The 18,129-nt window shown below is 66.9% G+C and overlaps 4 protein-coding genes across 6 annotated transcripts; 1 reads left to right on the top strand and 3 right to left on the bottom strand.

Annotated features, from left to right (window-relative positions):
* Positions 1-61: 61 nt before the first annotated feature.
* On the bottom strand, positions 62-9,320 carry ERBB2 (erb-b2 receptor tyrosine kinase 2). Of its 2 annotated transcripts, XM_085211242.1 has the most exons (27): positions 9,096-9,320; positions 6,793-6,944; positions 6,525-6,693; positions 5,962-6,099; positions 5,794-5,862; positions 5,371-5,483; positions 5,147-5,288; positions 4,949-5,065; positions 4,620-4,746; positions 4,463-4,536; positions 4,282-4,372; positions 4,001-4,200; positions 3,777-3,909; positions 3,597-3,687; positions 3,348-3,508; positions 3,230-3,277; positions 3,006-3,144; positions 2,812-2,934; positions 2,642-2,740; positions 2,382-2,567; positions 2,150-2,305; positions 1,997-2,072; positions 1,776-1,922; positions 1,605-1,702; positions 1,364-1,534; positions 990-1,245; positions 62-916 (listed from the first exon to the last, which is right to left on the bottom strand). In XM_085211242.1, exons 1-27 carry the CDS (start codon positions 9,178-9,180, stop codon positions 573-575), a joined length of 3,705 nt encoding a protein of 1,234 aa, XP_085067368.1. In that variant the 5' UTR covers positions 9,181-9,320; the 3' UTR covers positions 62-572. The 2 variants fall into 2 exon arrangements, with proteins under 2 accessions (XP_085067368.1, XP_085067366.1); XM_085211240.1 differs by having other exon boundaries at positions 5,794-6,099.
* A 957-nt stretch (positions 9,321-10,277) lies between these two features.
* PGAP3 (post-GPI attachment to proteins phospholipase 3) lies at positions 10,278-13,323 on the top strand. Of its 2 annotated transcripts, none has more exons than XM_085211253.1 (8): positions 10,278-10,526; positions 11,145-11,242; positions 11,353-11,475; positions 11,574-11,636; positions 11,720-11,781; positions 11,859-11,995; positions 12,203-12,407; positions 12,683-13,323. In XM_085211253.1, exons 1-8 carry the CDS (start codon positions 10,328-10,330, stop codon positions 12,744-12,746), a joined length of 951 nt encoding a protein of 316 aa, XP_085067379.1. In that variant the 5' UTR covers positions 10,278-10,327; the 3' UTR covers positions 12,747-13,323. The 2 variants fall into 2 exon arrangements, with proteins under 2 accessions (XP_085067379.1, XP_085067378.1); XM_085211252.1 differs by having other exon boundaries at positions 11,323-11,475.
* A 286-nt stretch (positions 13,324-13,609) lies between these two features.
* On the bottom strand, positions 13,610-15,329 carry PNMT (phenylethanolamine N-methyltransferase). The gene is made up of 3 exons (XM_085211254.1): positions 15,167-15,329; positions 14,854-15,061; positions 13,610-14,140 (listed from the first exon to the last, which is right to left on the bottom strand). Exons 1-3 carry the CDS (start codon positions 15,318-15,320, stop codon positions 13,705-13,707), a joined length of 798 nt encoding a protein of 265 aa, XP_085067380.1. The 5' UTR covers positions 15,321-15,329; the 3' UTR covers positions 13,610-13,704.
* Positions 15,330-16,302: 973 nt separating this feature from the next.
* TCAP (titin-cap) lies at positions 16,303-17,663 on the bottom strand. The gene is made up of 2 exons (XM_010724615.4): positions 17,474-17,663; positions 16,303-16,883 (listed from the first exon to the last, which is right to left on the bottom strand). Exons 1-2 carry the CDS (start codon positions 17,620-17,622, stop codon positions 16,628-16,630), a joined length of 405 nt encoding a protein of 134 aa, XP_010722917.2. The 5' UTR covers positions 17,623-17,663; the 3' UTR covers positions 16,303-16,627.
* Positions 17,664-18,129: the final 466 nt, after the last annotated feature.

The following is an 18,129-nucleotide window of genomic DNA, read 5'->3' as shown; positions in this document are numbered from 1 at the left end:
TCAGTGCTATGGTGACAGCAGCTGATGGAGGAGATGGGAGCAAACCACACAGACAAGCAGAGTAGAAAAAAAAAAAAAAAATCATATACAATGATCAAATATACATCCAGGTGTGACACCATCAGCTTCACAGGAATCCAGCAGGAGCCCAGGCAGCCCAGCATCTACCTGCTCAGTGCAAGTCAGTGTGTCCAGCGCAGCTGGGCGCCGGTGGGGAGGGGGCTGGGGCACAGTGGTGGTGGAGGAGCCTTCAGGACAGTGGCAGTGTGACACAGGTGTATGGTGATGAGTAGCGGTGTGATGGGGCTCCCAGTCCTGTGCTGGTCGGGGTGACGCCGCTTCCATCTTCCTTATTCCTCAAGGAACCGTGTGGGGTTTGAGCATCCATCTCGGTGGGGCTTTTGGGCTTCTTTTGAGGTCCTCTGTGCCCACCTCTGTGCCGCTGCACTGTCCCACAGTGCCCTGGGCTCTCCCGCAGCATAGGGCACCCCACGCAGAGGGGACAGTCCCGGCCCCACGCCGTCCCACTCCAAGCTGCCTCAGTGAAAGGGGGGTCCATCGGTGGCCCTGCCCTACACAGCAACGTCCTCAGGCTCAGCCAAACCCAGGTACTCGGGGTTCTCAGCTGCCGGCGTGGAGCTGGGACCACCCTCAGGGCTCCCGGCTTTGGGGGGGTCCTGGTTCCAGTAGTAGGGGTTGTCAAAGGCCTGGCTGAAGGCGGTAGGGACCGGCAGCCCCGGGGGGGCCAGGTACTCAGGGTTCTCCACGGCGCGGCCAAAGGGCCCCAGGAAGGGGTGCTTGGTGTCCTTGATGAGCCCGTTCTTGCCTTGGTGGCCCTTGGGCTTGTCTGGGGGGGACGGCGGTGCGCAGGGCTGCCGGGGGGGCGATGGCCGCTCCCCAGCCTGATTCACGTACTCTGCAGGGACAAGGGCTGTGTCAGCGGCCAAGCAGGATCCTTGCCCCCCTCCCCAGGCTCCCTACTGCCCTACCTGGCATAGTGGTATGGGGAGCTGGGGTGGTGAAGCCCTCGGGGTCCAGACCCTCGCTCTCATCACCTGGCAGCGCAGTGGGGTCCTCGCTGTACCGTGTGGCTGGGGGGCTCGGCAGGGCTCCTTTGGCCCCAACATCCACCTCCAGAGCCTCTGGCACAGGGCACTCTGGCCCCTCCGCCAGGCTCTGCGGTGGAAAGGGGAAGGCAGCTGATTCCTCGCCCTCCGTTGTGTCGGCTGGGGTCTCTGCCGTGCTCTGGGGAGACAAGATGGTGCCGTGGGGTTGCACGGGGTCTGCGGGGTCTCCAGGTAGCGTTAGGGACTTTGCGCCCTGTGGACCCTGCAGCAGCGCACTGCCCCAAGCTGGCCCATACCCGCGTGGAGGAGATGCGGCTGCGGTAGGCAGTGGAGGTCTCAGCACTGAAGAAGCCCTGGTGAGGGACCAGGTACTCCTCAGCATCCACCAGGTCGTCCATGTCCTCCTCCTCCAGCAGCGCCCGGTAGAAGGTGCTATCCATGGAGCTGGGCAGCCCAATCATGTCGTTCTGGGGGCAAAGGGGGGCTGTCAGTGCCTGCTGGGGCACTGCTGAGGGCAAAACCCCCAGGACCCCGTACCTGGATGACCACAAAGCGCTGGGGGTCGCGGGCCATGCGGGAGAACTCGGTGACCAGCTCACGGAACTTGGGCCGGCACTCGGAGTCGATCATCCAGCCTGGGGCAGAGCCGAGTGCCGTGAGGGGGGCGGTGGGGTCCTGGCCACCGTGTCCCCATGTCCCCCCACTCACATTTCACCATGATCATGTAGACGTCGATGGTGCAGATGGGCGGCTGCGGCAGCCGCTCGCCTTTCTCCAGCAGGTCGGGGATCTCCCTTGCTGGGATCCCATCGTACGGTTTTGCCCCGAAGGTCATCAGCTCCCACACAGTGACACCTGAGGACACGGGGACATGGGGTAAGTGTTGGTTTGGGACCCCCTGCCCCACCGCAGCCAGCACAGGAACGCACCGTAGCTCCAGACGTCGCTCTGGTGGGTGAAGCGCCGGCGCAGGATGGACTCCAGCGCCATCCACTTGATGGGGACCTGGGTGGGTGGGTGGAGGGATGAGCGGGACCCTCTGGGGACACCACGCTCCCCGTCACCCCGTCCCCACGTCCCACCTTGCCCCCGTCAGCATGGTACTCAGTCTCGTCGATATCAAGCAGCCGTGCCAGCCCGAAGTCTGTGATTTTGACGTGGTTGGGGCTCTTGACCAGGACATTGCGAGCAGCCAGGTCACGGTGCACCAGCCGCACCTCCTCCAGGTAGCTCATCCCCTGGGCAGCAGGCATTAAGCTCTGCACCTCCAGCCCCCCGGCAGCCCCCACACCCCCCAGCAGCCCCCAGTCCTACCTTGGCGATCTGCACACACCAGTTGAGCAGGTCCTGGGAGCCGATGCGGTCCTTGTTCTCCCGCACGTAGTCCAACAAGCAGCCGTAGGGCATCAGCTGCGTCACCAGCTGCACCGTGGAGGTCAGGCAGATGCCCAGCAGCCGCGACACATAGGGGCTGCCCACCCCGGCCATCACGTAGGCTTCCTGCAGGCAGCCACGGACAGGAGGTCAGGTTGGCACAGACTCCCCAGCCCCGTGCCCACCTCCACCTCACTCACATCCAGGATCTCCTTGTTGGCTTTGGGCGAGGTGTTCTCCCGCAACACCTTGATGGCCACCGGGATCTTCACGCTCTCCCCGTCGGGGATCCAGATGCCCTATGGGGGGGTCGGTGAGCGAGGAGGACGCAGATGGTGCCGTCTCACTGACAGTGCCTCCCACTCCTCACCTTATAGACAGTGCCGAAAGCGCCAGAGCCCAAAACCTTCACTTTCTTCAACTCCGTCTCCTTGAGGATGCGCATCTGCGCTTGGTTGGGAAGCGCCCCGCTGGGCGTCAGCGGCTCCACCAGCTGTGAGGGACAGGTGAGTGAGGAGGGACAACTCTTTGAGCCCTCCCTTCCAGGTTGCCCCACATCCCCACCTCGGTCTCCTGCAGCAGCCGCCGCATGGTGTGCTTCCTCTCCTGCTGCCGCCGGCGCTTGACGCAGACGACGGTGATGAGCAGAAGGACGACGACCAGCAGAGCCCCCACCACACCAGCAATGATGGACGTCACCTGGCTGTGGGATGGGAGGTGACAGGGGACGTGGGGATGCGGTCACCCCCTGATGCTCCCCCATGGGGTGGTTGTACCCAAGGTGGTACCTCGGCTTCTGGTCCACGGGGCAGCCGTCCTCATCCCGGATGGTGCACCTGATAGAACACAGGGTGGGTGAGCATCCAGCAGCCCCCCTCCACACCCCCGGTCGCGGTGTGTACTCACGAGTGGGTGCAGTTGGTGGGGCAGAGCTGGCAGACCCCCTCCTCGTCCGGGTACTTCCAGATGGGCACAAAGGAGGCGTCCACCTTCACCCCGCTGGGGCAGCGCCGCACACACTGCTGCCCATCCTTGTAGTGCGCACACGCCACGCACTGATCCGCGTCCTGCGGGGCGGGGGGCACGGGGATGGAGGGTGAGGGACCTGGCGGCAGTGCCATCCCCATGCTGGTGTCCCCGTGTCCCCGTGCTCACCGATCCAAAGCAGGTCTCGGTGCCGTTCTGTGGCTGGCACTCAGGGTGGCAGGGCAGGCAGCGTGTGCCGTTGGTGTGCTCCCGGATGGCACTGCGGGGTGGTGGGAGCGGGATAGGGTTGGGATTGAGGCAGGGCAGTGTCCCACTCCCCCTGCCACGCTCAGCCCATCCCTAACTCACCCATCCAGCAGGTTGCAGGAGGCCACACACTCCTGGCCCCGCAGGAAGCGCTCACAGGAGACGCACTGAGTGGGGCCAGGTCCCCAGCAGTGCCCGTGGGCGCAGAGATGGAAGCACACCAGGCCCTCACTCTCTGGGGAGGTCAGACACAGGGTTACCCCCATGGTCCGGCCTGGCCCTGGGGACCGTGAGCAGGGCTGGGAGTGGGACTGGGGGGTCCTCACCGCACTGCTCGGGGGCTTTGTTGTGGGTCTGGAAGAGGTGCTGGCGGGGGTGGCGGAAGATGCTGTCCCAGGGCACCTTCTGGAGGAAGCAGAGCTGGGGGTTGTGGTGGATGAGCACCATCCCACTGCTGATCTCCTGCAGGGCACGCAGCCCCAGTGCCCGCACCGCCAGGTCCTGCAGCGTCAGTGAGTAGGCACCGCTGCCAAGACACAGCCAGGTGAGCACCCACGTCACCCCCGTGTCACCCATCACATCCCTCTAGGTCCCCATCCCCGCTCACTTGTGCAGCACACGGCCACGGATAACACGCAGGTTCTGAAAGACGCCCAGGTCGTCCATGCCGGGTGGCCAGGCAGCAATGTAGAGGTACCCTGGGGGAGGGGAGGAGGGGGACACAAGTGTAACCACTGCTCGCTTTGTGCCCTCAGCTCCGGGACGTGTCCCCACCCCCAGGCACTCACCTGTCAGCTCCTCCAGGCTCTCAAAGACCGATAGCAGCTGGGGGTCCAGAGGTGCTGTGTTGGTGCTCGGGTCCCTGTGGGAGGTAGGAAGGGGGGGGTTGGTGGGACTGTGGGGGGTCCCAATGGTTCCCTCTGGGATGGGGTACGCAGTGCTTACCCAGCAAAGGTTTCGGGCAGGAAGGCCAGGCTGCCAAAGATCTTGGTGCAGCCAGCGAAGTGCCGGATGTTGGAGGCATTGACAGCACGGACACCCTTGAGGAAATCCACCCCCAGCCCGTAGCACACTGCGGGGGGCAGAGAGGGGGTGGTAGATTCACCAGGACCTCCCCAAAGCACTGCCTGCTCGGCAGCTGCAGGGCCCCCCAAGGCAGAGCAGCCCTTGGCCCCACTGGAGACAAGGGCTCTCCAGGACCGCACCAGTGCTGCAGAGCTTCCCAGTGAACAGCAGCCCCCCCAGGTTGCCCCAGAGCCCTCCCAGGCACTCACCCTCTGGACAAGGCTTGCTGCACTTCTCGCACTTCTGCACATTGTTGACTGTCACCTCTTGACTGTTCTGGGGGCAGACAAGGGTACAGGAGCCCACCTCTGTCGCAAGGTAGTTATCTGGGGGGCAGGGGGAGGGGACAGGATGGTCAGAACTGGGTAAGGAGGTGCTCAGACCCCTCCCCACCCCCCAGCACTCACAGGGGCACTGGCTGACACAGCTGGCACCAAAGGTGTATCGCCCATCACGGTTGGGCACCGACTCGAAGGTGTCGGAGTTGTAGATGACGAGGGGGGGGCAGTGCAGCTCACAAATCCCACTCCGGTTGAAGTTCAGACAGGCCTGGAGGGGGGGGTGGGGGGGGTCCAGCCATCAGCCCCTGTGTTTGGGGGAATCCCCTGCCCACCCCCCTTCCCTTGCCCACCAGGCAGTCGGAGTGCTTGGGGCCGGTGCAGCCCGCAGCGCACTGCTCGTGGCAGCAGTCCGTCGGCTTCGTGCCCTTGCAGCGTGGGCACCCGTGGCAGATACTGTTGGTCACTGGAGGAGGAAAAGGGGGGCACAATGGCACGGGGATCCCTCCCCCAAAGAGATAAGAGTCTGGGGAGAGGGGCAAGGAGCTGTGCAGTAGGTGGCATTCCAAAGGTGTATAGGGAAGGGATTCTGGGCATCTCTGGAGCAGGGGTTTGGGGACAAGGGGAGGTCTGCAGCATGGTGATTGGGAGGTACAAGTGGAGGACCCCAGAGCAGGGATCTGGGTGCTACATGGGGTGAATGGAGCAGGGATATGGGAGTGAACAAGGGTTTGGGGGTTTCTATGGGGTGGGGGTCCAGGCAGCCCCATACTCACAGGTCTGGCAATCCTGCGGGCTCTCGCCCCAGCAGTGCCCCTCAGCACACAGTGCCCTGCAGTCGGGACCTGCAGGGGGATGGATGGCATCAATAGGGAGCTGGGGAGGGCAGCATCCCCCCAGCCCACCCACCTCTCGGCCCCCTCCCCAACCCTTGGGCTGCTCACAGGTGCGGCTGCGGGTGCTCTCCACGCGGGTCTCACTGCGCAGCTCGTTGTGTCGGTGGAAGATGTCGGCCCAGAGGATGGTCTCCTGGAAGCAGAGCTGGGGGTTCCCCTCGATGTGTACCCCCCCCTTCAGGATCTCTGCATGGGGGGATAAGAGCTGCCATCAGCATGGGGGGATGGCCCCGTGGGGACACCCACACTTGGAGTCCCCACCCAGAGACTAAAGGGGCTGCATAAAATCTGGGGAGGAGATCTGCTGGGGGTGTAGGGATGAACAACGGGGAATGGTTTTAAGCTAAAAGAGGGGAGATTTAGGTTAGACATCGGGAAGAAATTCATTGCTATGAGGGCACAGAGCAGCTGTGGGTTCCCCATCCCTGGCAGTGCTCAGGTCCAGCACGGTGAGGTGGGAGGGGTCCCTGCGACATGGGCTGGACACGGATGGATTTTGGGGTCTTGCAACCCAAACCACGTGGTGATTCTATACCCCAGCCCTACTCGTGGACCTACAGCTCCCAAGCAGGGACCCCCCATCCATCTCCTCCCCCCCCTACACCCCCTACCTGTGAGCTGCCGCATGCCGAGCTGCCGCAGCCCCACGTTGCCCAGCACGGCCAACGCGTAGCGCTCCTGGAAGAGCTGCGTCCCACGGATGATGCGCAGCCCCTGCAGCCCCACGGCGCTCACGTGGTTCTCAGCGATCAGCACGTAGCCCTGCACCTCCTTGATGTCCTGCGGGGGGGAAGAGGGGGTAGCACGGCGGTGAGACCCCCGCGGTGCCCCCGGGACCCCTCTCCTTTCTCGGTGCCACGTGTCCCCGAATCCTCGCACCTTGAGGAAGGCGGTGTCGGCGCCGGGGGGCAGGTAGGTGAGCTCCAGGTTGCCCTGCACCACCTGGCAGCCCTGGTAGAGGTGCCGTAAGGTCTCGTAGTGGCTCTCGGGGCTGGAGGGCTGCAGCAGCTTCATGTCGGTGCCGGTGCACACTGCGGGGATGGATGGGGGGGTGGGACGGGTCAGCCAGGGCCGGCCGTGCCATCGCCCCCGCGGGATCCGGCCGCAGGAAATGCTGCGCCTGCGGCTGCTGACGGTTATCTGCTCCCAAAAACTTCCGATGGGCTTCCGATGGGCTTCCTGCGCGGCCCCCGCACGTGGCGTGGGGACGAGGGACGCGGGATGCACGGGGATGCGGACCCCCAGCTCCCACCGCAGCACCACCCCAACGTCGGCACGCAGCCACGACCCCCACCGCGTGCCCACGTCCGGCTCTGGGCGGTCCCATAACGCCGCCCCGGCCCCACAGCCCGCACCGAGCGCAGCCCGGGGGGCCCCGAGCGGGGCGGGGGCCGCGGAGCAGGAATGCTGTGCCCACGCCGCCGGAGGGGGGGTTGAGCCCAGACAACACGCGATTGTTGAGCGGCCCCGGATGGCCGCGTCCCATGGCCGCCTCGCTCCGTCCTCCCCCTCCCCAGTGCGTGGCGGTGGGTCCGGGAGGGGCGGGCCGGGGTGCGGTGAGTCACGGCGGTGGGGTGGCACGGCCCGGCCGCAGCGTCCCGCCGGGAACCGCCTTTTCAGGTCGGGCGTGTTTGGGGAGCGAGCGGGGTGACGCAGGCACGGCCCAGCCCCGGCACGCCCGCGGCCCCCGGCGCCCCACCGCCACGCGGGACGGCCCCCCAGCGAAGCCTTTGGGGCTGGGGTCCCTCGAGACCCCCACGTGCCAACGTGCACCCTCGCCTCTCCTCGAGCGGGGTCACCGTGTCGTTCCCCGTTGTCCCCTTTCACCTCATGGGGTGGGGGCCACGGTCGCCCCCAACGCCCACCCCACGGCTCCACCACCACCACCCTGAAAGGGACACTGAGGCAGAGGTTGGGTACGCTGCGCTCTGCCCTCCGTGCAGGGGGGGCCGCGCGGAGGCTGAGTGACAGCCCCCGGTGCCGGCAGCTGCCACGAGGCCGTGGGACAACCCGGGCTGCAGCCCCCCCCCTCCCTGACCTCTGCCTTCTGCGGGGCCGCCGAGACGGGGAAACGGCCCCGAGCCTCCAGAACGGGAATCTCTGCCCCTGGGCACGGAGTTACCCATGTGGACGGGGAGGTGGGGACTGCCAGGTGCCCCCACCCCGAAGGGAACGGCCCCGCGCTGTTGTGCGGCCAAAGCTCAAGGTCTGCTCCACCTGCTGCGTGCGGGCAGGGGATGCCGACGGCGCTCCCAGGGCCGGAGGAAGGCGGTGGGGATGGATCCCAGTTCGGTCCCACTGCCATCGCCCTCCCGGGGCTCCGGCTGCGCGTCACCCCCTGCCCTGGGGACAGCGCTGAATACAGCGGTGGGGACGTGCCACCACTCGGAGCTCGAGCTGCAGGGTGATCGGAGCAGCAGGGACCCACCGAGTCCCCGCTTTTTGCCCTGGGAACCCCACATCGGGGTCTGCGTGGGGATGGCGGTGGGGCGATGCCCGCCCCGTCCCCGCTCCGGCCGAGGCCCCGCGGCGCTGGGTCCTGCCCCGGCTGCTCCCGTCGGGCCGGGCAGGGTGCGGCACCTCGAGAATGTGGATGGGAGCGACCGGCGGGGACGCACCCACCCGCCCGCCCACCCGCACCGTGCGGCACCGCCGCTGCCCCGGGGCCCCTCCGCGCCCCGAAACCATTTTCGTGGGACCGGGAGGGGGGGGGGCGTCCCGGCGGTGGGAGGCTCTCGTGGCTGTGTCACCGCACCTCTTGTGATCTGCGGGACCCCTGCGAGCCGTTCCATCCCACGCACCGCGGTGGGGACGGGGTCGTCCCCATCTCGGGGTCCCCTGGGGGACACGGCACAGCGGGAGCTGCGAGCTCGCCCTCGCCGGGGGACACCGGGGGGGGGGCAACGAGCGATGCGGCCGCCCCCGGCCCCGCGCCTCCCAGCTCAGCCCAATCCCGCGTGGGAACGCCGAGAGGGAGGTGCTGCCCACGGCGGGGAGCCGGGGGGGACGGGGGGGGGGACCAGCGGCGCGGGGGGGTGGGAGTCGGGGTCACTTTCAACCTCAAAGCCCCAGCACAGCAGCCCCCCGGCCCCGCAACCCCGATCCCTCCGCTCTCCGCACAACTCCGCACCGAGTCCCGCCGCCGCCCCCCGCGCCCCCGCTGCCCGTCGGGGCGGACCCACCTTCGGCGGCGGCGGCGGGGCAAAGCGCGGCGAGCAGCAGCAGCAGCAGCGCGGGGCAGAGCGGGCGGCCGCGGGCGGCGATCATGGTGCTCAGCGCGGGCCGCGGCCCATGGCCCCGCGCCGGCCGCTCCGGGAAAGTTTGCGGTGCGGTTCCGCCGCCTCCCGCCGCGCTCCCGGGCTCCACCTCGCGGGGACGCGCAGCGTTCCTGGGAGCGGGGAAGAGGGCGCGCCGCGCGCTCCCGCCCACCCCGCGCGCTCCCGAGCACCGGAGGCACCGGGCGGCGTCGGGTCACCGGCCGTCCCGGCGACACCGGCCGTCCCGCTGCCCCGGGCTCAGCGGCTGAGCTCCCAAATGCTCGCGGCCGCCCGGCAGCACCGAGCTCGAACATCGCGGGTCCCGAACATCCCGGGCAGCACCGGAACCACCGGAACCACCGGGCGGCTTTGAGCGCTCCATCCCGGGAGCACCGGGGCCCTCCGACACAGGCAGCACCGAGCCGGGCGTACCGGGCACGGGGATCCCGCTGTACCGGGACTCCCGGCTGCTCTCGGTCACCCCATCCCGGCAGCACCGGGTTTTCCTGTCTCGGTCACTCCGCGCACCGGGGTTTCTGATGGGGCGGAGTGGGAGATGGGGGGGGGGGGGAGCAGCAGCAGAGCCACCCTCGTGTGCTCCATCTCGGGGTTCCGACAACGTGGGAGCTCCACAACGGGCACTGCGAGGCACCGGGCACGGCCCCGCTGCTGGCACGGCTCCACCGGAGCACCGCAGCTCCCGGGCTGCCCGGCTGCAGGCTGCGACCCCCGGCCCCACGCGCGGTGCGGCGGTGCAGGCCGAGGCCTGGGGGCGCCACAGGGCGGGGCCAGTCCTCACAGCTGCCCCCGTCTCCCAGCCGGGCCCGCGGTTCTGAGGCAGCCCTGGACCTCGCGGCTTCCGCCCCCCGCCGCACCGCTCCTCTCCGCACTGCGCTGAGACCACCGGGTGCCCTCCGGTCCCCCCCATCGGGCCTGGGCCCCTCCAGGCCTCCGACGCCCCCCGGCACCACGGGGGGACATATCCCGTGAGCCTCTGCGGAGAGCGCCGAAGGAGGGGGGGGGAACATCCCATGATCCTCCCGCTCTGGAGGACCGAAGCCCTCCCGTGATGCCCGCAGCCAGCGGGGGCGCTATATCCCGTGGTGCCCCGCGCCGCCTCCACTTCCGGGGCGGGCCGGAAGCCGCGCCGGGCGGCGATGGCGGGCGGCGGGGCGGCGCGGGCCGCGCTGCTGCTGTTGCTGGGAGCGGCGACGGCGCCGGGCCCGGCCCGCGGCTCTCAGGGCGACCGGGAGCCGCTGTACCGCGAGTGCCTGGGCCGCTGCGAGCGGCGGAACTGCTCGGGGGCGGCGCTGCGGCACTTCCGCGCCCGGCAGCCGCTCTACATGGGCCTCACAGGTACCGCCCCGCTGCCCGCCCATTGGCTGCGGGGCCTGAAGACCCCGCCCCTTCCGGGCCACGCCCACGTGGTGGCCACGCCCACGTGTCGCGCAGGCTCCTCCTCTGCACGTGGAGGCGGGGCAGAACTGGGGGCACTGGGATATACTGGGGAGCTCTGGGCCGTAGTGGGTGTGGGCTGAGAGGTGACCGGGCTGTGTTGGTTCTGCACTGGGGAGCACTGAGCTGAGGTGAGACCGGACTGGGGGGGTAGAGGGGGGTCACTGGTTCCCGACTGGGGCCATACTGGGAGCACTGGGATGGACTGGGAGGCACTTGGCAATGCTAGGGTCAGGTTGGAAAGTTGCTGGTCCATTCTGGGGGAACACTGAGCCATACTGGAGCATGCGGGACTGTGCTGGGAGGCACAGAGCCGTAATGGGGGTACTGGGCTGTACTGTGGGAGGTGCTGCACCCCACTGGGCTGTCCTGGAAGGGGCACTGGGCTGTACTGGGGAGACTTAGGGCCATCCTGGAGCCTTCTCCCTGGCCATGGCTGTCGTGAGAGGGACTGGAGGGGGTGCAGGGAGGAGGGACACACTGAGCCCCACCCCGGGACCCCCCGCTCCCCATCCCCAGGCTGGACGTGCCATGATGACTGCAAGTATGAGTGCATGTGGCACACAGTGCGGCTCTACGTGCAGGGCGGCCGCCGCGTGCCGCAGTTCCATGGCAAGGTGAGCACAAAGGGGGGGGAGGTTGAGGTTCCCTGCGTCCCCTGCATCCAACTGACGCCCCCCCCCCCATCCCCTCGCAGTGGCCCTTCTCCAGGTTCCTCTTTGTCCAGGAGCCAGCCTCTGCCTTCGCCTCCCTCCTCAACGGCCTGGCCAGCTTCCTGATGCTGCTGCGCTACAAAGCTGCCGTGCCCCCCACCTCCCCCATGTACCCCACCTGCGTCGCCTTTGCCTGGGTAAGTCCTCCCCTCGGGGCATTGGGGACATGCAGAAGCCACCACTGTGGTGACCTCATCTGTCCCCTGCCTGCAACACCACTCTGTGCTCTCCACAGGTCTCCGTCAATGCCTGGTTCTGGTCCACCGTCTTCCACACGCGGGACACGGCGCTGACAGAGGTGAGGGTCCCCGTCCCCACCTTGTGGGGGGCACTGGGCACATCCCCGGGGTCTGAGCCCCCGGCCCCACTCCTGCCCTGCAGAAACTCGACTACTTCTGCGCCTCAGCCGTTGTCCTGCACTCCGTGTACCTGTGCTGGGTCAGGTGAGCATGGTCCCAGCTCTGGGGACAACGCCGTTCCTGGGGTTGGGTTTGTGTCACTGCTGTTCTCCTGTTCACAGGACAATGGGGCTGCGGCGGCCGGCCTTAATCGGCATCTTCAGGGCCTTCCTCCTCCTCTTCCTCGCCTGCCACATCTCCTACCTGACGCTCGTCCGCTTTGACTACGGCTACAACATGGCTGCAAACGTGGCCATCGGTGAGAGCTGGGGCAGTGGGGCTGGGGTGGGGAACGTGGGAGCAACGGGTCCAGGAGGAACAATGGGATCAGAGTAGGGGCCGAGGGAACACAATGGGACCAGGGTGGAGGATATGGGGACACTGAGATGAGAGTGAGGACGATGGGGACGCAGTGGGTGTGGGCCGTCGTGCTTCCATCCCACTGCCCCCTTCTTTTCCTCCTTAGGGCTCCTCAACCTGCTGTGGTGGCTGTGGTGGTGCCTGCGGAACCGCCCCCGCCTGCCCCACGTCTGGAAGTGTGCAGTGGTGGTGCTGCTGCTGCAGGCGGGGGCTCTGCTCGAGCTCCTCGACTTCCCTCCTCTCTTCTGGGTGCTGGATGCCCACGCCCTCTGGCACATCAGCACTGTGCCGCTCAACATCCTCTTTTACAGGTGAGGGCCGTGCTTGAAATCGGGGTGCTGGGGCCCTTTCCTTCAGTATGGGGTGCTCAGTGCTCCACTCTTGAAATTGAGGTGCTTGGGGGCCCCTTTTTTGCCCTTGGAGTACTGTGTCCCCTGTCTTGAAATGGAGGTGCTCAGAGTCCCCTCTCTGCTCATGGGTGCTGGGGGTGGCTGGGCTCCGGTGGCTTTTGGGCCCCCCTTTGCCCCCATCTCCTGCCCCCGATGGACCGACCTGCGCCCCCCAGCCCTCCCCTCCCTCCCCACAGCTTCCTGGTGGATGACAGCCTCTACCTCCTGAAGGCCAACTCGGACCTCTCCAAAGTGGACTAGAGCAGCAGGGGGGGATGAAACACTGCATGCCCCCCCCAGGGCCCTGCCCCAACATGTGCCAAACGAATTCCTCCCTCCCTCTCCCCCATAACCCCTGGCTGTGGACTCCCTCTTCCCCCCGCCTTCTGAGATGTGCTTTCCTTTCTATCACTCTGTCCTGTGTGGGGGCCGGGAGCCCCTCTCTGGGAGAAGCTGGGGGCAGTGGACCCCCCTGGCTGCTGATGCTGAGCCGATTTCTCCTGCTGTGGATCCCGGCAGCCGCGAGGTGGCAATGGCTGTTGGGGCTACACTGCTATGGGGGGGGGTGTGGGTGCCTGGGTCCCCTGGGGGGGGTGTGATGGTGCCTGGGAGACAGGGGGGAAGGACGCTGCCTTGCCCGGCCCTGCTTGCTGCTGGGTGGCTTTTTGGTGGAGGAGGGACAGTGCAATGTGTGGGGTCAGAGCGGTGCCTTGGGGTGGGGGGTGACCCCTGTGCAGCCCTTGGGGAGCGCCCTGGGGCTGTGCCCCCCACCCAGCAGGGTGCAGCCCCCCAGCAGGGTGTGCCCTGTGCTGTGAATAAAGCTGGAATTCAATCTGTACTCTGTGCCCCCCATCCTGCTCTGCACCCCACCGCTGCTCTATGGGCACTGCATACCCAGCCCCACTGCGCTCCCATCACCCCACCCCACGGAGCACCCACCCTGCAGCCCCCACACCCTATTTCCCACCCTTCTGTCCCCACTCCCCCCATCTTGGCACGTCCCTTAAATTCCCCTTCACCCCCCCCTCAAGATGCAGTGACCCCCATTTCCCCCATCCCCATTTACCCCCAGCCTGCACAGCCCCCAAACCCCCGTGCCTCCCCAAGGCCGTGCCGTGCTCAGCTCAGGCTTTATTACGGGATGCAACGGGGATGGGATGACACGACTTGGGAGCGCAGCGTCTGCCTTTTTGAGGGTGGGAAGCAGGGAGGGGGTTGCTCAGCCTTCCAGTGGTTTCTGTGCATGGACAAAGAACACTCCATCGACATCATCCACGCCGGTGCGCAGCGCGGGGGGCATGGCGTAGGAACGGAAATCACGGAGGGTGAACCCAGCATCGCTCAGAGCCCCGCGGACACCGTCCTCATCCAATGGCACCACGGGCAGCCGCGCAGCGCCCGCCAGGTAGAAGGACTCCCCCAGAGCCCCCAGCAGCAACGCGTGGCCCCCCGGGCGCAGCATTGAGCCAACATTCACCAGCGCTCGCCCGAAGGCTGCGCGGTCGGGGCTGACGGCCTCCAGGCAGAAGGTGGAGAGCAGAGCATCGGCCGGAGGGTGCAGTGGGGCACCCAGTGGGTCTGCGAGGTGCACGTCGATGGGGAGGATGCGCCGCAGGCGGCCCCGCAACCGCTGCTCCTTCTCCTGCCAGGGCTCCCTGGGGGCGGCGGGTGGCATTGGGATGGAGCGGAGGGAAGGGGGTTTGGGGGGGGGAGCTGTATGGGATATGTGGGGTTGGGGTCTTGCAGGGAGCAACCTGGCATCAATAGGGGTTTGGGGTTGGGGTCCTGCAGGGAGCAAGCTGGCATCAATAGGGATATGTGGGTTTGGGGTCCTGCAGCACAGCAGCCACAGGGATGTGGGGACGGGATCCCATAGCAATCAGCCTGACGTCTGCAAGGGATATTAGACAGGACCTACAGGGATCAGCACGGTGTGGGGATGGGACCCTGGGGGGATACAGGGAAGGGATCCCATAGCAGGATTATGGGGATGAGATCCTGCAGGGATCAGCACAGCATCCGCAGGAATGTGGAGATGGAATCCCAAAACCTGGCATGAGCGGGGACACGGGGCTGGGGATCAGCACGGCAGATGTGGGGACACAGCACTGGGATCCTATAGGGACCGGCACAGTGCTCAGAGGGACCTGGGGATGGGATCCCAAAGGAATCTTGCCGGGATCAGCACTATGGGCTGTGGGACCACGACTGCAGTGGGTCTCAGCCCCCAACCCACAAATCCAAGGGGCTGCGATCTGCAGGGACATGGCATGAAGCTCCATGGGGTCTCGGGGCCACGGTCCCACGGGGATTTGGGGTCAGCATTCCACGACGTGCCCCCCACCCCACCCCACCCCTCCTGCCCTACCCGCGCCCCTCGATCTTGCAGACGTGCTGGATGAAGGGGCTCCAATCGAAGGCTCCAGGCTCACCCCGCACCCAACGCCGCAGCTCCTCCCGGTTCACCTCCAGGAAATCGGTGGCCACGATCTCCTCGAAGTGATCGCAGGCGCTCAGCAGCTGATAGATGGTGGGGCCCGAGCCCACGTCGATGAGCGTGCGCCCACAGATCTCACCTGGGGGTGGGGGGGGGAGTTGGGGGGGTCGCACTGTGAGTCACGGGATGGGGAGAGCCGGGCAGGATGCTCTGTGCCCCCCACCCCGTGCCTCAGTTTCCCCACCGCTGGCGAAGGTCTCGGCCAAACATCTCAGCTTCCAGGGCACCACGCACTCCTCGGAGGAGAAGTCGGCGCGGGGGGGCACGTAGTTGTTCTGCAGGTAGGCGTGGGGGTCAAAGCGTGCATAGCCCTCCCGGATGGCATCCAGGCTGCTCATGGCGGGGTCTGCGCTGTGCCAATGCTGCATCCCATTTATAGCCCCGATAACCAGGAAGGGGGGGGGTGGAGGGGGCACGGTGAGTTATGGCAGCGGCCGCTCGGCGCTGATTGCAGCCGTCCATCGTGGATAACCAGGTTATGTCAGCGCCTGCGGCCGGAGCCGGCCCTGCTGTGCCCACCCCCCTCACACACCCCTCCCCTGTGGGGGCTGCAGCCCACGGGGTTGTGTTGGCACTGCGGGAGCATGGCCACCCCAAAGGGGCTGCTCCGACCCTTGTGTGTGGCGTAAGGTTGGGATGGGGATGGGAACAGAGATGGGGACACGAATGTGAATGAGGCTTGGGGAAGGAAGGCAGTGAGATAAGGACAGGGATGGGGTCTGTCCAGGCGCTCCCTCGTGAAGCTAACGCTGCTGAGCTGAGTGTGATGGACCTCAGCCTTTGGCAGGATCCGGCCCAACAACCCCTCCAGCTCCCAGTGCACTCATTGCACCCAGCAGCCTGGGACGTGGGGCGGTGCTGCTTGTGGGGCTGGGCGAGGGAAGGGGTGAAGGTGGTGAAGCCCTACAGGCGGCGAGTGGGGATGGATGGGGATGGGAAGGGGATGGGCGCAGGGCCTGGCGGTGGCCCAGGGACAGCAGGATCCATCCGGGAGGGAACAGCTAATCTGGGCGCTGACACCAGGGCCATCCAGAACCCTGGCATGGGCTGGTAAAGGCGGGGGGGGGGGCACAGTTATATAAGAGAGATCTGCCCCCACTCCCCCCCACCCGCTCACCCGCATCCCACAGCGATGGGCTGTGCCTCAGTTTCCCCAATTCTCTACAGGGTTGCTGTTCCCATCCCCGGGCCAGAAGGGGACAAATGGGGGGGGGGGGGGGCACAGCCCCATGGACAGTCCGATGCTCTAGGGCTGATCCAGGCCCTAGGAAGGGGGGGTCTGGTACCCCGCACTCAAACCACCACTGCCGGAGCCACAGAGCCAAGCTGCACCTTTTATTGCAATACAAAGAAATTCACATCTGTACAAAACAACACAACACCGCTGTGTCTCCCAGCCCCTGCCCCGGGGGGGGCTCAGCACACCTCATCCTCGCTCCCTTCTCTCTGCCAGGGACACCGCACCGCGTCTGCGCCCCGTCCCCACCGGCCTCTGCTGCCCACTGCAGGGTGAGCGCCCACCCCCACGTCCCCCCACCTTCCTCCACCACCTTCGGGGGCTGCGGTGAGCAACGGAGCTCAAGACCCCCCCCGCCGCCGCCCCCCGACCTCATCCCGCGCCCCGAGCCCCCCCACCCCGCTGCCTTCAGCCCCTCTGGGCTTCGTGGGAGAGGGAACGGGAGAGGGTCCGTCGGAGCCCCGGCTTGGATCCGCGCAGGTCCGGGGGGGCGAAGAGGGGCAGCGGGAGGGTGCGGGCGTAAGGCAGGAGGTGCTGGGCCAGGGGCTGCCCCAGGACGCCGACCCGCAGGACGCCCCACGGTGAGCGCTGCGTCAACACCCGCGTCTCCCCGCGCTGCTCCAGCGACTCGCGGCGCTGCCGGTCCACCTCCCTCCGGCACCACCTGCACACGGGGAGCTCGTGGGGCGGCTGCAGAGATCCCCGTCCCACCCTGCCCCGTGGGAACACTTGGAGATCCCCGTGGTTTCCCCAAACCCTCGGAGACCCCCATGGCTTCCCAAACCCTCGAGTGCCGTTGGAGACCCTTCTGTCCCATCCCACCTCATGGCACCCACTGACATCCCCGTGTTCCCCATTGATACTTCAGAACCCCCACCACTCTCTATTCAACTTCACGAAGACCCTTGGAACCTCCCCCCCAAACCAGGACCTTCACAACCGTACGGGAACTCAGAGACCCCCACCCACAACCCTTTCACCGCGCAGACACCACCTTGGCTCCACGAGACCCCCAGTTCCCCACAGGGACCCCCACAGCTCCACAAGGACCCCAACACACCACGCATCCACCCAGCCTCCTCCATCCCCACGCAGACCCCCGCAGTAACCCCAAAGATCCTCCCAGTCCCACGGGGAACACATGGAACTCCAAGAGCTCCCCCATGATCAGATCTCCCTCAGCCCCAACACCCTATGGGGACCCCACAACCCTCGGGGACCCCGAGCTCCCAGACCCCCAGCGGTGCCGCTCACCCCTCCTCAGGCCGGGTGCTGAGCTCCAGGTCCAACCACTCAGCACTGAAGGACTCCCGGCGCCCCGTGTCCTCCTCCTGCACCCGGCAGCCCAGGCGGGCACTGCAGAGCAGCCCCCCGCTGCGTACCACCGTGCTCGGCCCCCACATCCTCACAGCACTCCCAGTGGTGGCTTCTGCTGCCCCGCGGCCGCCCTCCCCGCTTTTATGGCCCCACTGAGGCTATTTTGGGACGTGTCACTGGCACCGAGGGGACAGCAGGGTGCCAAGGGGCGAGCAGCAGGAGGTGGCATTGAGGGACATGTGCGTCACCTCGTGTGCGCCCGCCACGCTCAGCCCCGTGTGCCCCATGACGTGTCCTCAATGGGATGTGCCCCCCCAACCCCCCCCCCACCCCCCCGTGAATACGATGGACCCAAAAGGTGACAAAGGTTCTGTGGGTGACTGTCACCAGCGTGGCGTCTGTGTCACCCAGCGCCACTCCACGCCAAACCCAGTGTTACCTCTGTAGGACCACCGGGGTCCCATCCTGGTGTGTCCCCCCCCCGGCTGTGTTGTGCCACGCGAGCTGGCAGTGGGGTGCTGGCTGAGGGCCCCCCCCCCCCGCTGGGCTATTTGTAGGGCCAACAGATGGGGGCTGTGGACAGATAGGCGCTT

This window comes from Meleagris gallopavo, chromosome 29, assembly GCF_905368555.1.
Source record: "Meleagris gallopavo chromosome 29, MGAL_WU_HG_1.1, whole genome shotgun sequence".
Classification (NCBI taxonomy): domain Eukaryota; kingdom Metazoa; phylum Chordata; class Aves; order Galliformes; family Phasianidae; genus Meleagris; species Meleagris gallopavo.
Note: the sequence above shows the minus strand (reverse complement) of the source record. Positions and strands in the feature narration are given on the sequence as shown.

Bases quoted from the DNA above. Each gene is read 5' to 3' on its own strand.
- PGAP3 (XM_085211252.1), top strand. From the start codon at position 10,328: ATGGCGGGCGGCGGGGCGGCGCGGGCCGCGCTGCTGCTGTTGCTGGGA. The intron at 11,782-11,858 runs GTGAGCATGGTC...TCCTGTTCACAG, and splicing joins GTGTACCTGTGCTGGGTCAG to GACAATGGGGCTGCGGCGGC. The intron at 12,408-12,682 runs GTGAGGGCCGTG...CCCTCCCCACAG, and splicing joins CTCAACATCCTCTTTTACAG to CTTCCTGGTGGATGACAGCC.
- PNMT (XM_085211254.1), bottom strand. From the start codon at position 15,320: ATGAGCAGCCTGGATGCCATCCGGGAGGGCTATGCACGCTTTGACCCC. The intron at 15,062-15,166 runs GTGGGGAAACTG...CCCCACCCCCAG, and splicing joins GGCCGAGACCTTCGCCAGCG to GTGAGATCTGTGGGCGCACG. The intron at 14,141-14,853 runs GTAGGGCAGGAG...CGCCGCCCCCAG, and splicing joins TGCAAGATCGAGGGGCGCGG to GGAGCCCTGGCAGGAGAAGG.
- TCAP (XM_010724615.4), bottom strand. From the start codon at position 17,622: ATGTGGGGGCCGAGCACGGTGGTACGCAGCGGGGGGCTGCTCTGCAGT. The intron at 16,884-17,473 runs GTGAGCGGCACC...CCCCGTGTGCAG, and splicing joins AGCACCCGGCCTGAGGAGGG to GTGGTGCCGGAGGGAGGTGG.
- ERBB2 (XM_085211240.1), bottom strand. From the start codon at position 9,180: ATGATCGCCGCCCGCGGCCGCCCGCTCTGCCCCGCGCTGCTGCTGCTG. The intron at 4,373-4,462 runs GTGAGTGCCTGG...CCCCTCCCCCAG, and splicing joins GAGCCTGGAGGAGCTGACAG to GGTACCTCTACATTGCTGCC. The intron at 2,935-3,005 runs GTGGGGATGTGG...TGTCCCTCACAG, and splicing joins GGCTGCTGCAGGAGACCGAG to CTGGTGGAGCCGCTGACGCC.